The sequence below is a fragment of the Brassica rapa genome, chromosome A09 (assembly GCF_000309985.2).
Source record: "Brassica rapa cultivar Chiifu-401-42 chromosome A09, CAAS_Brap_v3.01, whole genome shotgun sequence".
Classification (NCBI taxonomy): domain Eukaryota; kingdom Viridiplantae; phylum Streptophyta; class Magnoliopsida; order Brassicales; family Brassicaceae; genus Brassica; species Brassica rapa.
In genome coordinates, this window is record NC_024803.2 from 24,730,942 (window position 1) to 24,750,055 (window position 19,114).

Genomic DNA, 19,114 nt, shown 5'->3' on the forward strand with positions numbered 1-19,114 from the left:
AGACCTTGTCAATCAAATTTCTCAAGCTCTCCTCAATCGGATCTGAAGATATCAACACCTCCATACGATGTCAACCTTGTATCCATGGACAATGATATCTAAGATCCCCGCAACAGTGACGAACTTGACGATAAAATACTTGACGAGGAGGAGCTCACCTCCTTCCTTGAAAAATATATCCTCTCCACTGTGCGTGACGAGCTAAAATCCACGAGCACCAGCCTCTTCTCCATGGCGCTCGGTCGGCTCGGATGATCTACGCACATCGTCTCCTCTTCTCCAACAAATTGAGGCCCCGGTCTCGTCTCTTCGCCGCAAGACATAGATGACGACAAGTTATGTTCTAGCGCAACGGCCTCAACAATTCTCAATCCAGCGCCCCACCATTCTGATGAAGTTTCAGTTTCACTCTACGAGATTCCTTCTCCCACACAAATCAACAGTTACCTTAACCATATCTTTTAAAGAAGAGATCACAGCACCCATACAAAAAAAACTCTATGTTAATAAAGTTATCACCACGACGCCGTCTCCCCTTAAGCCAACGGCTAGCTCGCCTCTTCACCAGGTAAAGATCTATTCACGCCAACAAACTTTGTTGATTTCAACTCAGCCATGTCGCTACTCATCTCATACTCAAGAACGTGCAATCTTTTTTTATGTGAATATTTTTCCTCAGATTTTGAAGAAGAACTGGAGACCATTCAGAAGTGACCAACACAAATCAAGCAATGAACCTCAAACGTATCTCTTTGAAGATCTTCACAAAATATCAAACAAAAGACATAGCTGAACTGATTTTTACAGAATTAGAGAGATTCGCCAAAGTTTTACACTTGCGAACTAAAGGGACTATTGCTAGACCCAAAATCAAGCTCTGCCCATATAGTGAAAAACTAATCTCGCTATAAAAAAAAGTGTACTTAATATAAAAGAAGTTACAATCATTGAAAGGAGAAGAAAAAAGTGCAGAAACAAGACAAGAAATCGAAGACCACAAAATTCCAAGACGACTTCTCTTACTTGTCTTTGACGACCAAAAAACTCATAAGAGAGAAATTGTTTAGATAATATGTTTGAACGATCTCTTCAAGTTATTGTAATTGCCGAAACTTTTTTATTCCTGATTGTTAATATGAAGGTCTCCGGACCATTTATACATTTATACTCACTCACTCATTGTTGACTAAATATGCAATCAACAGTATTTAAAACTGAATCTATAAATTATGTCTAAGTATGTATCGCAAAGAAATATTTGATGTTGAACGTATATGCAATAAAGGAACAAATTGTAATCAACTTGTGATTTAATTCCAATTAGCTGTATTATACATCACACAGTAATATTTACAAAATCCATTTTTCACACAAATTATTGTTTGTTGTTTACTATACAAACCACTAAGCAGAAGAAGAATTTGAATCTACCTTCTTTCTTTTTGGGGTTTTGCAGAATTTCCTATACAACAACAAAACTCAATCTTCTCAGCAACGTTCAGAATCTTTTTGCTTTCTTATAAACCTACTAGACTGCAACACAAGTACTAGTCACTACCTAAACCTCATCGTCTTTTGTATGTATCACGCTTCTTTTCCACAACCGAGGAAAGACAGATACGGGATCTTCTGGACAAGAGTTTGTACAACTTGAGAAGCCGAGGGTCTGAGAGATGGCGGGCTGCGAAGACAGAAAGCAGCCACACCGAGCATTGTCTTTACCTCTTCTATATCAAGACTACTGTCCTTAGACAACCTCGGATCCAAGAACTGTCTCACCTTTTCTTCTGCAATATTGGCACCTAAATCACAGATATCTTGTATCAAGGGAGCTGCCGTATGCACCAGCATCTCACCTTTCTCAGCACTAACCGCTTCTTTACCAGAAACCAACTCAAGAACCACCACTCCAAACCCATACATGTCCATTTTCTTCGAAGCAATCCCCGTTCTCAAGTAATGAGGATCAGTGTACCCTGGAGACCCGATCATCCTCACTTGCTTGGAACGAGGTGACGACATGGTTGTAGAAGGCTGGACCATAGATGAGAACCCGACTCTGGCTGATCCAAAGTCGCAAAGCTTGCAGTTGAGGTTTTTGTCAAGAAGTATGTTGGAGGATTTGATGTCACCGTGCACAATCTGAGGGCTACATTTTTCATGAATGTGTTCCATCGCTTGCGCAACTTGAAACGCTAGGGCGGTACGGTTTCTCCATGGCAACACTTGTTTGCTGTTGTGATTGAGCTTCTCTTGGAGGTTACCTTGAGGAAGGTACTCTAATAGAAGCGCACCAGTTTCTTCTGAAAGATCAGAGATGTAAAACATTAACACTATAAAAATGATACCAATTTGGATATAATTTGCAACAAAATAGATCATTTGGGGTAAACATGAAAAAAGAAAAAACAATTTGGGTGAAAACCTGAAATAACAAAAAGAATTTTAATGAGGACAAGGCAAGAATAAAGTACAACAACTTGCATTTATCAAATAAAATCCTATAGCTTTTGTTCTTTAAAGTATTTTGACTTTTTCATGTATGATGTAAATAATTCAAAGGACTATTGGGAACCTGAATCGTCGAAGTAACCGAGAAGCTTGACAATGTGAGGATGTTGAAGACGAAGCAAGATCTCGAGCTCAGATCTAAACACCTGGTAAAGACGGTGGCTACCCACATGAACCTTGAAAGCCGCTTTTTTGGCGCCAGACAAACGAGCCAAGTAGATACTACTATAGCCACCGGAACCGATGAGTCTAGAGAAATTTGAGGTGAGAGACTCTACATCGTCCCAGGTATAACATGTTATGCCGGAGACAGAGACAGATCCAGTGATCTTGGGTTTCTTGTCGGTGGTCCAGTCATCGAAACGTACACAAGTTAAGAAACAAGACATTCTTGAAACAGAGAGAGGGAGAAAAGAGAAGTTGTTAAGTTTGAGTGAGGACTCTCTGATTTAAGGAGATGAATGGTGGGTTTCTAGGAAATGCAAAGGGTTTGTAACTGCCGACAGTGAAGGAACAGGAGAATCGGAGAGTGGAGATCTGATTAGGAATGTGTTTATGTTTGGTAGATTATGAATTAAAGAAGAAGAGGAAGAAAGAGAGGCAGAGTTTGACCGATTGTGAGGAATGAGGAAGAAGAAGAAGAAGAAGCCTTCCCTAGAAGCTGCACTGACGTTATAACCACTACGGCTCACTCATTTCCTTCTCTATATACTTTTTCTTTTGCCCATATATTTTTCAATAATTGTTATTAATACTTTAATACCCATAAGATTATGTGTTTTATTTATTTATGGGGTAGACAAAACTCATGCTTCATCCCATTTCCAATCAGAAATTTCTTTTACATATATAAATTCATTTTCATATGGTGTAATCTTGTGATTCATGTTTGGGAAATACAATTTATATATAAACCTATTTAAGTTTTCAGTGTAATCAAAATTATTTGTTAATGACAGAATTTCATATTCGTAGTTGAAGAAATTATGAAATAATGTATAAAGATTAAAAATCAATTTATTTACTATCAAGTGTTTTGAATTGGAATCTCATATTCCCTCATTTTCATAAATAAAAAGTGTCACTTAAACATTTTTACACATATTAAGAAAATTATTAAAATGTATAATATATTTTTATTAGGGCAATTCTGTTAAATGACTATTTTTAAGTTTTTGTCACAAAAATAGTATTCAATAAAGAAAATGACTAAAATAGCCCCTTTTAATTCTGAAAATTTTTATTTTTATTTTTTAAAATTTGAATGAAAACTCCACCCTAACTCTAAACCATAAGTCTAGATTAGTTAACCATATGGTATAAATGTATTTTTATTCTTTAATAAAATTTCTTTTGATCATTTTCATCATTGAAAGTTATTTTTATGATAAAAAATCAAAAAGGGTTATACTAGAGAATTTCTCTTTTTATTAATCACTTTTATTTAAATAATAGTATTTGAGATAAATAATTTATTTATAAGATCAATGATTTTTTAATTAATAATAAGTTAAAAATAAGTACAAATTTCGTTTTAATTCTAAAACAACACTTTTTGTGTATGAAGAAAAAAATGAAAAATGATAATTTTTAAGAAACAGAGGGATTTATAAATATGAATTTCACATAGTACTACTCCGTTCCCGATTTTTTAGATTTTTTTCTTGTTTCACAAAGACGGATTTTATATATTGTTAAGGTACTTTTTTATATTTTTGAAAAACATTAATTGATAATATTTTAACTGATTAATTTTTATTGGTCTAAAGTTATTGGAAAATGTGTAAAAAAATAAAAAATAAATTAAATCATAAATATATATTAAATTCTTAATGAGCGTGCATACTATAGAAAATCTTAATTTAGGGAACAGAGGAAACCCCTTAGCTCTGCCAGGCACTGGATAGGGGTTAGCTCGGTAAATGTCTAGATCCAAGTGTAGTATGGTGTAGTAGTAGGCACTTCTAGGCCTCTTCCCTATACTGGATCACTCCAGTGCTTTGGGTACTACGGACTATTAGAATCAACCGATGTTGGCTTATTCTTAAAATGATTTTTTATTTTTTTGAGAAAAATCTACCTAAAAATAATACTAATTGATGAGAGACAGATCCCTCAATAATAATGGCCTTGTGACTAGTAATTGCACTTTGGTTTAGTTTTTCAAATGACCATCACCACCGCCAAATACGAAGTTTTACAAAAGCAAAATTAATTGGGAAGTTTTAGGATAGGGACCATAATGATTGATAAAAAAAAAAGGACCATAATGTATGTTGCCGATCATATTGAATCTAAATCATCTGTCATGTTACTATAAGTATGACCTATCCAGCAATTAAGCAATGTAGATATATAATTCTTTTAGATCCCTCCGTTTCAAAATAAAATATATTCTATAATTTTCATATATATTAAGAAAAAAAGTAAAATTTTGACAATAAATGCATTATTTTCCATATTTAGTTTTTTTTTTATGATTTTTAACCAATCAAAGTTCATTAAAACAATTAATGTCTTTGAAATTTACAATTTACTATTATTACATACATTAAAAAAAGTAAAATATGGATCTTTTAAAAACAACTCTTTTTTATAAAACATGGATCATTCTAAAACGCAGAACTGACTTAGATAGGGGGCAAGCGGTATGACCGCCCCGGGCACAATTTGTTGTCCTCTATTTCTTAATAGATAAGGGCTCCAATTTTTTTTAAAAATACATGTATTTTTATTTTAAAAATATGAAAAAAGGGGCCCAAATTTTTTTTTATGAAAGTGTTTTTTTTATTTTCATAGATTTCTTTTTAAAAATACTTCTGTTATTTTTTAAAAAAAAACATATACCTATCAGATTTTTTAAAGAAAAACAATAGTTTGGAAATTAAATTTTTTTCTCCAGGGTCCATGATACTATTGAGTCGGCCTTGCTGAAACGGAATGAGTATTATGTAATCTAAAATATAAAAATATAAGTAGTAAGCGATTTTCTTTCCTACAAAGTTCCTAGTTAATCCCCAGCCTGTTAATCACTACACTACGTTGTTTTTAATTCGTAATAAAGTAACAACGAAATTATGTCGTGAAATACTAGCAAGCGCAAAATATCGAAACCATTTATATATTTAGCAACAAAATGTGGTCAACAAATCTGGTGAATTGCCCACGATCTGGAAATATTTTAGCAACAGCTTAGAGAGTAGTGTTTCAGTCTGTCGGTAACTAATGAGTAATGGCTAATTAAGCAACCAACAACAAAAAATAAAAGCCAGTTTACAAAAAAAAAAAAAAAACAACAAAAAATAAACTTAACGACTAATTGCACTTAGCAACCGACAAAAAAAACTAAAGACTAATTGCTGACGAAAAAACTTTGCTCAACACCAAAAAAAAAAATTGTTTGCTTTATCTTTTTAACAAAATTCGCAACTTTCTCTTTTGTAGATCCAATCATAACTAAAGCAGCTTTTCTAATGATTTTCATAGAAAAATCACACATGCGTTCTCCAAAATGGTTAAACAGGCGTTAGGCACCACCAACCAGACTGACATAAGATTGCATGGGTACATGCTCTCTCTAAAACCCGAGCATCTTATATTCTACACCCTCTAACTCTTAAATCTAATAATACAAACTATATAATATTGAACAATGTATATACATTAATTCAATAGCAAGGGAACGGTAGGAGAATCATTGTCCCATCCATGTATATTCAAATAGTACTCTCCTTTCTATGTTTAATTAATTTTGAATCCAAAGATGTCGTCAAGTATAGAGGTTAGATGTAGTGTCTTTTTCTTTCATTTTCAACACGCTGAAACGTGGAAGATGCTCTTATTTTCTGCGTGTTGTATATGTAAATACTCGAATTTCTCTTGAATTGAACTCAATATACCCAACCACTCACCGACACATTTCTTTTGCTTCTTTAAATTTAATGCCCTTATACTATTCAATGGTACTATTATCACTTCCCGTTTATCATTCAACACATACATTTCTCCTCGTGATTTGTGTTTCGTGCTGATCGTATTATGGGCCGCGACAAACAAATCATGCGGCAACAACGAGCACACGGGCAAAGTTATTTTTCGGAGATACCGATGTATTTAATGTAAGCTCAAGAAAAAGGAGTTTGTCGGATTGAGAAACAGAGGATGTGTTATGCACGATATAGGAAGTGTGACTTGCTGTTACAAGTCGGTTATGAGATAATGACGTGTCAATGTCTCATTGGTTCCAAGATCTTACTTGGGCGTGAAGCAAAGAAGATTTGGAAGATTTGGGCTTATCACAATATTTAGGCCACTAGGGTATTGTGTTAAGAGTATTTAACCTGATCACTTTGTGTAGATTAAGGTTAGCCGTTTTTGATTGAAAAGCTAGAGCAAGAGGTTTGTTCTTGAGAGCTTAAGAAAGACAAGTACTCGTGGGTGTATCTTGTGCTTTCTGCTTTGACAGATTAGGAATTGGTCCGTCTCTAGCCGTGTGTGACTGAGAGTAATTCGGATTAAACAGATCTAGGAAAATTGTTTAACAGATTTCTAATATACAAGAAAGTGTTCTTGGTATCTTGTGTTTTAGTTCTTATATTTGGTAGTCCCTGAACTTTCATTTGGTATCAGAGCGGGAAACCTCTGTGGTATCATACACTACTAACAGGTTGAGATCCTGCGGATTTCATGGACACCATGAAGGAACTATTCGGAATTCATAAACCCATTATGCTGGACAGCTGCAACTTTGGTCATTGGAAGGCAAAGATGCGACAGTTGATCAGAGGAATTGACGAGGATGCGTGGACTGCAGTAGAAGAAGGGTGGTCCGTGCCAACGATGATGACTGATGACAAAACTCTTGCTCCAAAACCAAAGAATCAGTGGACTGATCCTGAAAAGGCAGCTTCCAAATTCAACTCTAAAGCTTTTACTGCAATCTTTTCTTCGGTAGATCTGGATCAGTTCAAAATCATCCAGGGATGTGAGTCTGCTAAGGAAGCTTGGGATATTTTGACCAACCACTTTGAGGGAAATACTAGCGTGCGAAGAACAAGGATCGATCACCTAGCTTCAAAGTTTGAAAATCTTTGCATGACTGATGATGAACCAATTGATGGATTCATATCCAAGATCAGTGAACTTGCCAGTGAAGCTTCAGTTCTTGGAAAGAAATATGATGAGAAGGATTTGGTGAAAAAGCTGTTAAGATGTCTGCCTCCACGGTTTGAAGCTTACAAGGCAGTACTGGATATAGCTGTCAACACAGATGAAATGAAGTTTGATCAATTGTCTGGTATCTTGAAGGTCCATGACCTGGAGAAATCCAATCGAACTACAAACTCTCAAAAGAGCATCGCCTTTGTATCTGACTCAAACGAACAGGACCGAGTCACAAAGATAGAAGAGAACTTGGGGCTTATGGCTCGAAACTTCAACAAATTCATTAAGCGAATGGATAAAGGAGGAAACAGATCAAACTCACGATTTCAGAGGAACGACTCAGATCGAAGCAGCTCTCAAAACACCAGGCAAGACACGAAGAACTCTAAGAAGAAGGAGTTACAATGTCATGAGTGTGAGGGGTATGGACACTTTCGCAATGAGTGCCCACTAGCTAAACGCAAAGAACTCAAGTGTATTGACTGCAAGGGATTTGGACACACTCGAAGTGAATGTCCTAATAATCTGAAAAAGGACAAGTCACTTATGTGTTTCAGTGATACAGAGTCGGAGAGTGACAGCGACAGAGATGAGCTTCATCTGAACTTCATGGCACTTGTCAGCAAGGAAGAAGAACCAAGACTAGATTCAGGCATAGAAGAGGATGAAGATGATCTCAACAACGATCTTGAATCAGAATACAAGTCTCTTTTCGACAAGTTTGCTGAACTCAGTCATGAGAATCTACAACTACTAAAAGATAAGGCAATGCTGAAAGCTCAGGTGAATATTCTGGAATTGGAGAAACCTTCTGAACAATCCACTGAGTTGTCTATACTCAAGAACTCAGACCAAGAATTGCTATCACTGAAACGAGCGATGACTGAACAAGAGAGGGTTCAAAAACAGGTTGAGCTGAAGATGAATTGTCTGAATGAGCTACTAACCAAGGAGATGGACAAGAGCAAATTACTTGAGAATCAACTAGCTGACAATCTCAAGAAAGTAAGAATGCTCACTACTGGTACAACAACTCTAGATCATCTTCTCACCATTGGTCAGTGTCCTAGCAGTAACTGGGGACTAGGTTTTCAAGGAGCTACTTCCAAATCTGCGGAAGAAACAGTGTTCGTGAAAGGGAGTTCGAATGAAAAATAAATTCAAACCGCGACGAAGGTAAAGATTAATAATCAGAAAGGAGAGAACCTAAAGAAGAATGCTACTACACGACGAGGAAACGGGCGTCACTTCTGTGGAAAACGTGGTCACAATGTCAGATTTTGTTTCTTTCGACAAAGTCAGTATCAACGTGCATGGAGGATGAATCTTTGTTTTATGGAACCATCACTGTATGGTCACGTGTGGATAGCTAAGAAAGATCTGTACCCAAACTATAAGCAGAAAACCTTGACTGTTGCACACAGTGAAAAGTCTGAAACACGCACAGACGTAGAGCAACCCATCATCTGCAACTTTGCGACCCTATCCACTGGAACTGAGCTGGTAAGCAACGTTGCGTATACAAGCTCTGACTCTAACTCACAGTTTGATACCCCCTGGTACTTCGACAGTGGCTGCTCAAAACATATGACTGGAAATCAGGATTTCTTTGAGAAACTTCAGTTTATCAAAGGAGGCAAAGTGACCTTTGGTGATTGAGGACAAGGAAAAATACGAGGAGTTGGAGAACTGGACAGGTCTGTCTTACCTAAGCTTGTTAATGTCTTCTATGTGGATGGTCTTAAAGAAAATCTCATCAGTGTCAATCAATTGTGTGATGAGGGGTTAGAAGTTATCTTCAACAGCAAAGAATGTCGAGCTGTTGATGCTAAAGGGAACATTGTTCTATGTGGAGTAAGGTCGGGAAACAACTGCTACATGTGGAAGCCGACACACCTATGCTACTCAGCTAAGGAGTCTAAATTGGATCTGTGGCACAGAAGGCTGGGACATATGAATACTAATGGTCTGACCCGACTGATTAACGCTGAGGTTGTTAGGGGAATTCCAGAACTTGAGAAACAGACCGATACAGTGTGTGGAGGGTGCTGTCAAGGTAAGCAAGTGAAGGTCCAGCACAAACATATTTCAGAGATTAGATCCAAGGGAATACTCGAGCTAGTACACATGGATCTCATGGGACCAATTACTCCAGACAGCATTGCTGGGAAAAAGTACATCTTTGTCCTAGTAGATGACTTTTCCAGATATACGTGGGTGGACTTCCTGAGGAATAAGTCTGACGCGTTGGAGAGTTTCCGTATTTTGGCTTTACAACTTAAACAAGAAAAGGGTGGCATTGTGCAGATCAAGAGTGATCACGGAGGTGAATTTCAGAATGAGGAGTTTGATAAATTCTGTCACAGTCAAGGAATCAAGCATCTATATGCAGCTCCTAGAACTCCTCAACAAAATGGAGTAGTTGAAAGGAAGAACAGAACTCTACAGGAGATGGCAAGAGCGATGCTATGTGGAAACAGTGTGCCATCCGGGTTTTGGGCAGAAGCTATAGCCACTGCATGCTATGTCATAAATCGAGTGTATGTCAAACCTAACACAAAGACTACTCCGTATGAAGTTTTCAGAGGGAAGACTCCGAACCTAAGTCATATGCACGTGTTCGGTTGCCTGGTCTACATACTCAATGATAAAGACCATCTTGGTAAGTTTGATGCAAAAAGTGATGTAGGTATGTTCCTCGGATATTCAACCAACAGCTCTGCGTATAGAGTGTTCAATCAGCGTACCAAATTCATTGGAGACAAAGTAAATGTCGTGTTCGACGACAGCATTGGTTTCTATCAAGCTCGTGTCACTCATAAGATAGAGTGTGTTACACCACCAGCTGAAGCATCCTCTGACGTGAGGGTCAAAGAAGAATCAGAAGAAGAGGATGAACTGTCTGAAGATCAGCAAGTGGATCTGAATCAAACTAAAGTGCATAAGAATCATTCTTCAGCTGATGTGATTGGTGAAGTATTTGGTGAAAGAGTCACACGAAAGAAACATATTGATTTTCAGCAAATGGTCAAGCTTGCTTGCTTCACTGCTGAGATGAACGAGCTAGAGTGTTTTGTCTCGTTGATTGAACCTAAGACGCTTCAAGAAGCACTGAACGATGAGTTTTGGACAGAGTCTATGCACTTGGAGCTTGAACAGTTTGATCGATTACAAGTTTGGGAACTGGTACCACGACCTGATGGTGTGAATATTATTGGCACTAAGTGGATTCACAAGAATAAGACCGATGAAAAAGGAAATGTGATCAGAAACAAATCCAGACTTGTGGGACAAGGTTACACACAAATCGAAGGTGTGGATTTTGACGAGACGTTTGCACCAGTTGCACGACTTGAGTCAATCAGACTGCTGTTTGGAATGGCTTGCAATCTGAAGATTAAACTTTATCAGATGGATGTGAAAAGTGCATTTCTGAATGGTGTACTACAAGAAGAAGTCTACGTCACACAGCCTAAAGGGTTCGAGGATCCTCACTTTCCATATCATGTTTACAAACTCAAGAAGGCATTGCATGGTCTGAAACAGGCCCCTCGAGCATGGTATGATCGTCTGACAGTGTTCCTTACTCAAGTTGGATTTCAAAGAGGAGGCGTTGATAAAACTCTGTTTATTGGAGAGAATGGGAGAGATATCCTCATCATTCAAGTATATGTCGATGATATAATATTTGGAGGAACATCTCAGTCAATGGTTGATGAGTTCGTAAAGACGATGACCTCTGAATTCGAAATGAGCATGGTAGGAGAACTGAGTTACTTCCTTGGACTACAAGTCAAGCAGTTAGACGATGGAATCACAGTTTCACAAAGCACATATGCAAAGAATCTCATCAAAAGATTCGGTATGCAGACGAGCAAGACAGCCAATACTCCGATGAGCACAACTACAAAGCTGTCACGAGATGAGGATGGGAAACCCGTTGATGAGAAACTGTATAGAGCCATGATAGGGAGCTTGATGTATCTTACCGCGAGTCGACCTGACTTGTGTCTAAGTGTCGGCATTTGTGCTCGTTACCAGGCTAATCCAAAAGAGTCACATATGAATGCAGTAAAACGGGTTATCAAATATGTGAAAGGTACATTGGATTTTGGTCTTCATTACACCTTTGAGACTAACGTGAATCTTGCAGGATTTTGCGATGCTGACTGGGCAGGTTGTCTGGATGATCGTCATAGTACTTCTGGCGGATGTTTCTTTCTTGGTAACAACTTGGTGGCGTGGCATAGCAAAAAACAAAACTGCGTCTCTCTCTCAACTGCTGAAGCTGAGTACATTGCTCTAGGAAGCTGTTGCACTCAGTTACTTTGGATGCGCCAAATGCTAGTTGATTATGGTATCATCTCTGACCCTATGCTTGTTCACTGCGATAACATGAGTGCCATAAACCTGTCTAAAAATCCGGTTCAACATTCACGCACCAAACATGTTGACATTCGTCATCATTTTGTGAGAGAGTTAGTTGAGATGAAAATCGTGATTTTGGAGCATGTATCTACTGAAAGGCAACTGGCTGATCTATTCACCAAACCTCTGGACTACAACACGTTCCTAGGCCTTCGGAAGGCTTTGGGAATTGTGAATCTCTGAATAAGTCATGTCAGAAGAGGAGAGCATGGCAGTTGTATATATGTGTTACTGCTTGTCGATGTGCCACCACAACCACAAAACTCTGAGTCAACAAGTTTGATTGTGCAGCTCGTTTCAGCTGTCTCCTTAACAGTTAAGTCATTTGATTCACTGGTGAAAGACACTCATCTTGGATCAAGATGCTGCAACATTTTCGATCTGAGCATTGATCACTGTCTGGATTGAATGAGGAAACACAGCAGAGACTGAGTAAAATTTGGGTAAGAAGAGTGCCTTGGATTATTAAACAGAAAAGAAAAGAAAAACAAAAGGCCCTGAATGATGGACACTCGTAATGGAGCTGGAGGACACAACCTTCAGACTCTATTCTCGATCACTGTCTGGATGGGGCAGGGTTGATGTCAACTCTGATTGGTAAACACAAAAAAAAAAAAAAAAAAAATGGGTATCTGTGACAGCTACTCGGCTGAGAAATAGCTACAGATCAAGGTTACCATAACTGTCGAGTTGGAGAGACAGACATACAAGATGTCTGCACTGTGTTTCCAGATCATACAAATGACTATGCTGCCGGGGTATAGGTGTGAGTAAGCTGCATGATGGAATCATGTCTGTGACAGCTACTCGGCTGAGAAACAGCTACAGATGTGGGTTGGTCTCACTGATTCTTTATCAAAAACTTCTTGGTGGCTGAGTGCAAGTGGGAAGCAACCTCTGTCTCTCTCCTCTGGACGCTAAAAGACATTCTGGAGTATGTCTTCTGGCGAGGTGCTTTAGTTGCTGTTTCTTTTGTGAGCTGCATCGCTTACAAGGACATGATTATCAATCTCACAACTTCTCTGTCTCACACACTGTGGTGTTATTTTCTTTTAAAATTATGGCTGTGTCTATTGCTAGTCCTTCAAATCTTGGGTCTCATGTCTTGGGCCTAGTGTTTTTGTTTCTAACGGGCTTTGTGAGTGTGATTAGGGTTATTTTAGAGGATTGTATGATGCAGCTGTATTCAAGTGCTACATCCTCTCTCTCTCTCGCCGGCGCACTCAATCTCTCTCACTGGCAACATGCAACCAACAAGGAGAAGCTCGCGGCTCATGAAACTGAAGAATGTCGAGTCTACTCCGATGAACCCGCTCGACCTCTCTTCTGGGTCATCCTCGGGCAAGCGGAGCCGCCGTCGCGTCTCAGCTGGTGACACTGCCCCTCTACCCCCGAACAACGCGCTTGAAGTCGAGTCTCTCTCGGATGGGGAATCCTCAGACGATCATTCCGCCGAAGCTCCGATGGCAGAAGACACTCCTCCGAATCGCTCCAAAGAACAGAGATTTGAGGAGAGTCGGAGTGTATATCAAACTAAAGCTCAGTTCTATCCAGAGCTTATGCGACCTTCAAGGAGGCCAATGACTGAACGGTTCTTCTCAATCGAGGCGACTGAGCGTTTCAGAGAGCTCCGAAGGCGGAATTTCATTCCACAGCAGTCTATCTCTCTCACGGACGAGAATCTCTCGGATGTCAGAAATATTGTGATTGGGGCAGGACTGATTCATACCCTCACTGATCTCGATCCTTATCAGCCCAATGTAATCTGGGAATTCCTTGCTAATCTTCCGGAAGCTGAGGAAAGAGACGATGGTGTAGCGGTGTATGTTCGAGGATCGCTTGTTGAATTCTCTCCAAGTCTGATTAATTCGATGTATTGCATTCCGGGGTTTGAAGAAGATCCTAACTGGATGGATGAACGTCTTGATGAAGTTTGTGGCTTTCTCACAGATGGGCGAATAAGACGAGGTGAGAACATGAGTTCAAAGTATCTCACAGCTACGAATCAGGTTCTGTATAAGCTCGTCTGCTCGAATTGGATTCCCACCAGGAACTACACTTCAATGAACCAAAGGCGACTCAGGTTCGTCTACATGCTTCATCATCATGATGGATTTGACTTCGGGAAACTCGTCTATGATCAGATAGTAGCAATGGCAGCGAACACTCTGACAGAGAAGACTCGGTGTATCATGTTCCCTAACTTGATTCAGCAGGTCATCCATTTTCAGAGAACTATAACTCCTGACTTGCTTCATGATGAGTGCACTGGAACACCGAAGCTTGTTGTCAAGGATGTTAAGGCTGGTCGTGGGTCTGGAGCAGACTCAAGTGCTGCTAGCCTTGAGGACGACATCAATCGCGCTATTACGGGACTCAAAGCCATTCGAGTTCGCCTGAGGAGTAAGGGAGATGCACCGTGTTTTGTAGTTTTTCTACTCTATGTCTAACGAATGTTTTTTTCTAAATGTGCACCTATGCAGGGGGAGACTATGAGCAGCATGTTCCTCATCCAGGGTTTGAAGAAAACGATGAGCAGGATGAAGATGAGGAAGACGCGTAGGATGGTCATGTCTTAGTGCTTAATGACATTTTAAGTTTTAATCCAGCTTGTACTATTTAAGACTCAGACTGTGTGTTTCGACTGTGCTTTTATCAATTCAGTGTGCAACTTATTTACTGGATTGTGTTTTCAGTTGATGATCACTGGTTGAGTAGTTTCTTTGTCTTGGATATGTGTGCTGCGTGGATGTTTACATTGCAGGTTGCATAGGTTGTCACATTCAGATAAAAAGGGGGAGAATGTAAGCTCAAGAAAAAGGAGCTTGTCGGATTGAGAAACAGAAGATGTGTTATGCACGATATAGGAAGTGTGACTTGCTGTTACAAGTCGGTTATGAGATAATGACGTGTCAATGTCTCATTGGTTCCAAGATCTTACTTGGGCGTGAAGCAAAGAAGATTTGGAAGATTTGGGCTTATCACAATATTTAGGCCACTAGGGTATTGTGTTAAGGGTATTTAACCTGATCACTTTGTGTAGATTAAGGTTAGCCGTTTTTGATTGAAAAGCTAGAGCAAGAGGTTTGTTCTTGAGAGCTTAAGAAAGACAAGTACTCGTGAGTGTATCTTGTGCTTTCTGCTTTGACAGATTAGGAATTGGTCCGTCTCTAGCCGTGTGTGACTGAGAGTAATTCGGATTAAACAGATCTAGGAAGATTGTTTAACAGATTTCTAATATACAAGAAAGTGTTCTTGGTATCTTGTGTTTTAGTTCTTATATTTGGTAGTCCCTGAACTTTCATTTAATGCGAGTTAAATTCATTCAAGTAAACTCCGAGATGATCATCCATTAGTCGATGTAGAAAATTGATTTTCCGATTGCCTAGGATTTCTGTACATCAAAGGGTTTGTATTGCATGTATAACATGCTAGAATATACTATGCCATCTTTCAAAAAAAGAAGCATATGCTAGAAATACTGTTAGATCAAATTTGTTAGTACCTTGATATAAATTATTTAAATAAATTTACTAAGCTGTCGGTCTTATAGGACTTGGTCAAAGTTGATAATTTCAATAGGTCAAGATGACAAGATTACTTAATGAATACTATCTTTATTGTATATTAATTGTCATTGTAAAAAAAAAATTTCGTTACAAAATAAGTGTCGTTTTCAATTTTCAATACAAAATTTATTAATTTGATTTAACAATTTATTTTTCTATTAGTTGAAATATGGTTAGATATATAAGTAATTGTGTGTTTATATAGAAAATATACAAAATTAATCTCTTACTTATTAAAGGAGAAGCAATTTAAAAAAGTAACCTTATTTTTGTATCTTATTTAATTGACTGTCATTATTGATGTGGCGGCTCCACATTTTCCTTAGACCCTAATTAAAACTACCCTTTCAATACTAGATATATTACAGAACTTACCCTTGGACTTACCAATAATAATTTTGTATAGCATTAACATCCAAGTCATAATAGATATTGATCCCTTTTAAACGTACACACGACTACTCATATTGTGGACCATCATTTGATTATTTAAAATTGCTCGATTATAGATGCAAACCCAAAACGTCAGCTCTTTCCTTTTCACAAACAGGTTATAATTTTTTTTTGAAAAGATACAATAATGAAATAATTGTTTTGTTCATTGAAATAAATTAAAAAAAAAATTTTGCTGAAATTTTAAATTGATTATCAACAAACAAAAATTACAGGCAACATAGATTTATGCTTTCAATCTTGAACACAATCAATAAATTTTTTTTTTAAGATGGAGCTTGTTTGACTATGTGGTGCGTCCCATCCAGCGATGCATCATATCTCCATAGAAAGATGGCCGCGGGTAACGCAGGGATGAGATCTTATTCTTGATGAGCTTATCGATCATGCAAACCAAGTGATCAACACTTTGTGGGTGGCCTTGGTGTCGTCGACTGTTTCTCTCCCTCCACAAGCTGTATATCGTGGCCTGGAAAGCAAGCTTCAAGAGACAAGCATCGATCTTCTTACGTCGAGTAGAAAGAAGAGATGCGATGGTGATAGACTAGTCATGGTTCACATGAGACCCTAGGAGGTACCCCACCAGATCAATCCAGACAGTGAAAGAGTAGGGACACGCAAAGAACAGGTGGTCTCTGGTTTCATCCGGTTCTCCGCATGGTCTTATTTCTCGCTTTAATTTTCCTTCGTTGGTCTGATTTCTTGTGGTAATGGTACAGACCACTATTTCTCGCTTTAATTTTTAATTTTTTGGAGGAAAAAAATGTATACGAATTGTGGTTTCTTAACAAAGTGTTTTTCTTTTTTAAGAAAGGGCTTGGTTTCTTAAAAAAATGTTGCAACTAAAATTTTAATATGTAACGTTTAATTTTTAACAAATATATAAAAAATAGTTGATATAAGCATTTCACCCGTGCAAGGCACGAGTATTAACCTAATTGTGTTACTTTATATGTGTACACAAACTCAAACGTCACTTAAGGGAATAATTAATTGGAGTTCGAAAAAATTCTAATTTAGTTTTCAGAAGAAAAAAAATATCACTAATGAAAATCACAAACAAACGCTACATTGTGATAAATATGAGAACGGGTAGATAAAAGAAACTATTATAATTTGGTTGAAATTAAGTTGTCATATTATAATACGAGACTGAAACGACCGAAGATAAAATTATAAGTAGAAAGTACAACAGCTCTCATAGGATTCACCCTATTTCTCTTCTTTCTACTCAAGCACCGTCTAATTTAGATTTGTTTCTCTCTGGTGACTGAGATTTTCACCAACACTAAAGTGACAAGTCTTGTCGGACCTCTCCGTCTTTTGTTAGCATTTCCTGTCCTGATGGTGACTTATTAGCTTGCCATGTACACTCTTTTTATATATGTCTCTGTCTACCTTTGGTGAACATTGGTCTCTGTCGTTTGTTTGTTTGGTTATAGCAGTTCGTTGGATAGTTTAATTCTCTTGCAATGGAATCATTTATCGCCTTGTCCTGTGCATCGACTTTAGTTCATAGGTTGCCTTTCATCAATGTTTAGGCTTTGTTGTTGGTAGTTTGTTTCGATTTTTTGTTTAAGATTGGTATTGATTCCTAAGTCTGCTTTTCTTCCCCGAGTCGTTGGAGTTCACTGGTGGCTTTTCCTGGTGTGCTTGTCATACATATTCAGTTTGTTCTCGGTTCTTGTCAGAGAGATTAGACCTTGTTCCTTGTTTCATGGTGGTCTATCTAGGCATTTATTAGTAATGTTATGTGTTATGGAAGTTTGATGTGAATCAATTGGTCTAAGCTTGCCGGATTATGAAGCCATATGTTCTTTGAGATGAAGAGGTAGTCTCTCATCATTTTACAAGGAGGAATATGTGTCATGTGGCATGTTGTGGCCATCAGTCTTATGTAGCATGCAAGATTTCTACCATTGTCGGAATTGCAGCTTAGACTCATTGTAAAAGAAGTCGAAAAACTTCTTTACTTTTGCTTTGGGCCAATGGCACTCTCTCACAATTTCAAGACTCTCCTTAGATCTTTCAGTTTACTTTTTATCCACATTTGTGTGGGATTAATTTTATGGATGCATGTTTGTGTCTTTTTTTTTGAGTTTTTGTTATTAGTCGGTTTAGCTCAGTTGTAAGAATGCTTTGGACTGAATTAGTTATTGTTTACATCAGACAAATATGATTTAAATATTTTGCAAATTTTAAATATCCTATCCAAACATACCCCTATGATATATAGTATAAAATAATGAATCTATTAAATAATCATTTATTCCGCTATGTTTAAGGAATAATTTACTGAACTTCATCTTCAATTCAAATCTTGGATGTGAGAAGAAAATTAATTGAAGTTGTTCAAAGATAATAATATTGTATTTGTACAGTAAAGTAGTTGATAAAACAATTACCAATTTGTATATTATTTTCATTAATGTTTATAAGAAAATTATGGGTGTAATGAAATATAAAACTTAATTTTATATTTAAATGAAAATAATTGTTAAACCGTCTTTGCTTTTTTTTTGTCAATGCATTCGGGTGAATGATTTAGCATATACATTATAAACAACTATAACATATAATGCTTTATCAGTGCAAAAGTGTTTTCCACTAATAATATATGCGGCTCTCCATATTTGACACTGTTGTCGTGTTGTTATGTGGTGGTGTTTTAGTAAAACAATCTTGTTGGATTTGTAAGTTTGAAATTTGGTTTAAATTGTTGTATCTTCAAAGCACATCTGGCGACTTTCATGTATGTTTCTCTAGGTAGTTGAAGCTTGGTGATAGTCTCCCGGTGGTTTGTTTTTCTCTTTCACCGGTTTAGTGAAGTTTTGTTGTTTTTAGTTTATTCTGGCTTACAGATTTGTCTTGGTATTTTCATAGTTCTCATTTTTTTTGGGTAGAAGTCGTCATACATGTACATAATACATATATATTTTCATAGATCTGTAAGAGTAGAAGAGTGAAAACACTTGTATATATAGTTAATA

The 19,114-nt window shown here is 37.5% G+C and overlaps 2 protein-coding genes across 2 annotated transcripts; one reads left to right on the top strand and one right to left on the bottom strand.

Moving 5' to 3' along the window:
- Window positions 1–1,280: 1,280 nt before the first annotated feature.
- On the bottom strand, window positions 1,281–3,174 carry LOC103848632 (probable receptor-like protein kinase At1g33260). The gene is made up of 2 exons (XM_009125503.3): window positions 2,576–3,174; window positions 1,281–2,303 (listed from the first exon to the last, which is right to left on the bottom strand). Exons 1-2 carry the CDS (start codon window positions 2,898–2,900, stop codon window positions 1,585–1,587), a joined length of 1,044 nt encoding a protein of 347 aa, XP_009123751.1. The 5' UTR covers window positions 2,901–3,174; the 3' UTR covers window positions 1,281–1,584.
- A 10,172-nt stretch (window positions 3,175–13,346) lies between these two features.
- Window positions 13,347–14,665, top strand: LOC117127776. The gene is made up of 2 exons (XM_033278437.1): window positions 13,347–14,505; window positions 14,586–14,665. Exons 1-2 carry the CDS (start codon window positions 13,347–13,349, stop codon window positions 14,663–14,665), a joined length of 1,239 nt encoding a protein of 412 aa, XP_033134328.1.
- The last annotated feature ends 4,449 nt before the right edge of the window (window positions 14,666–19,114 follow it).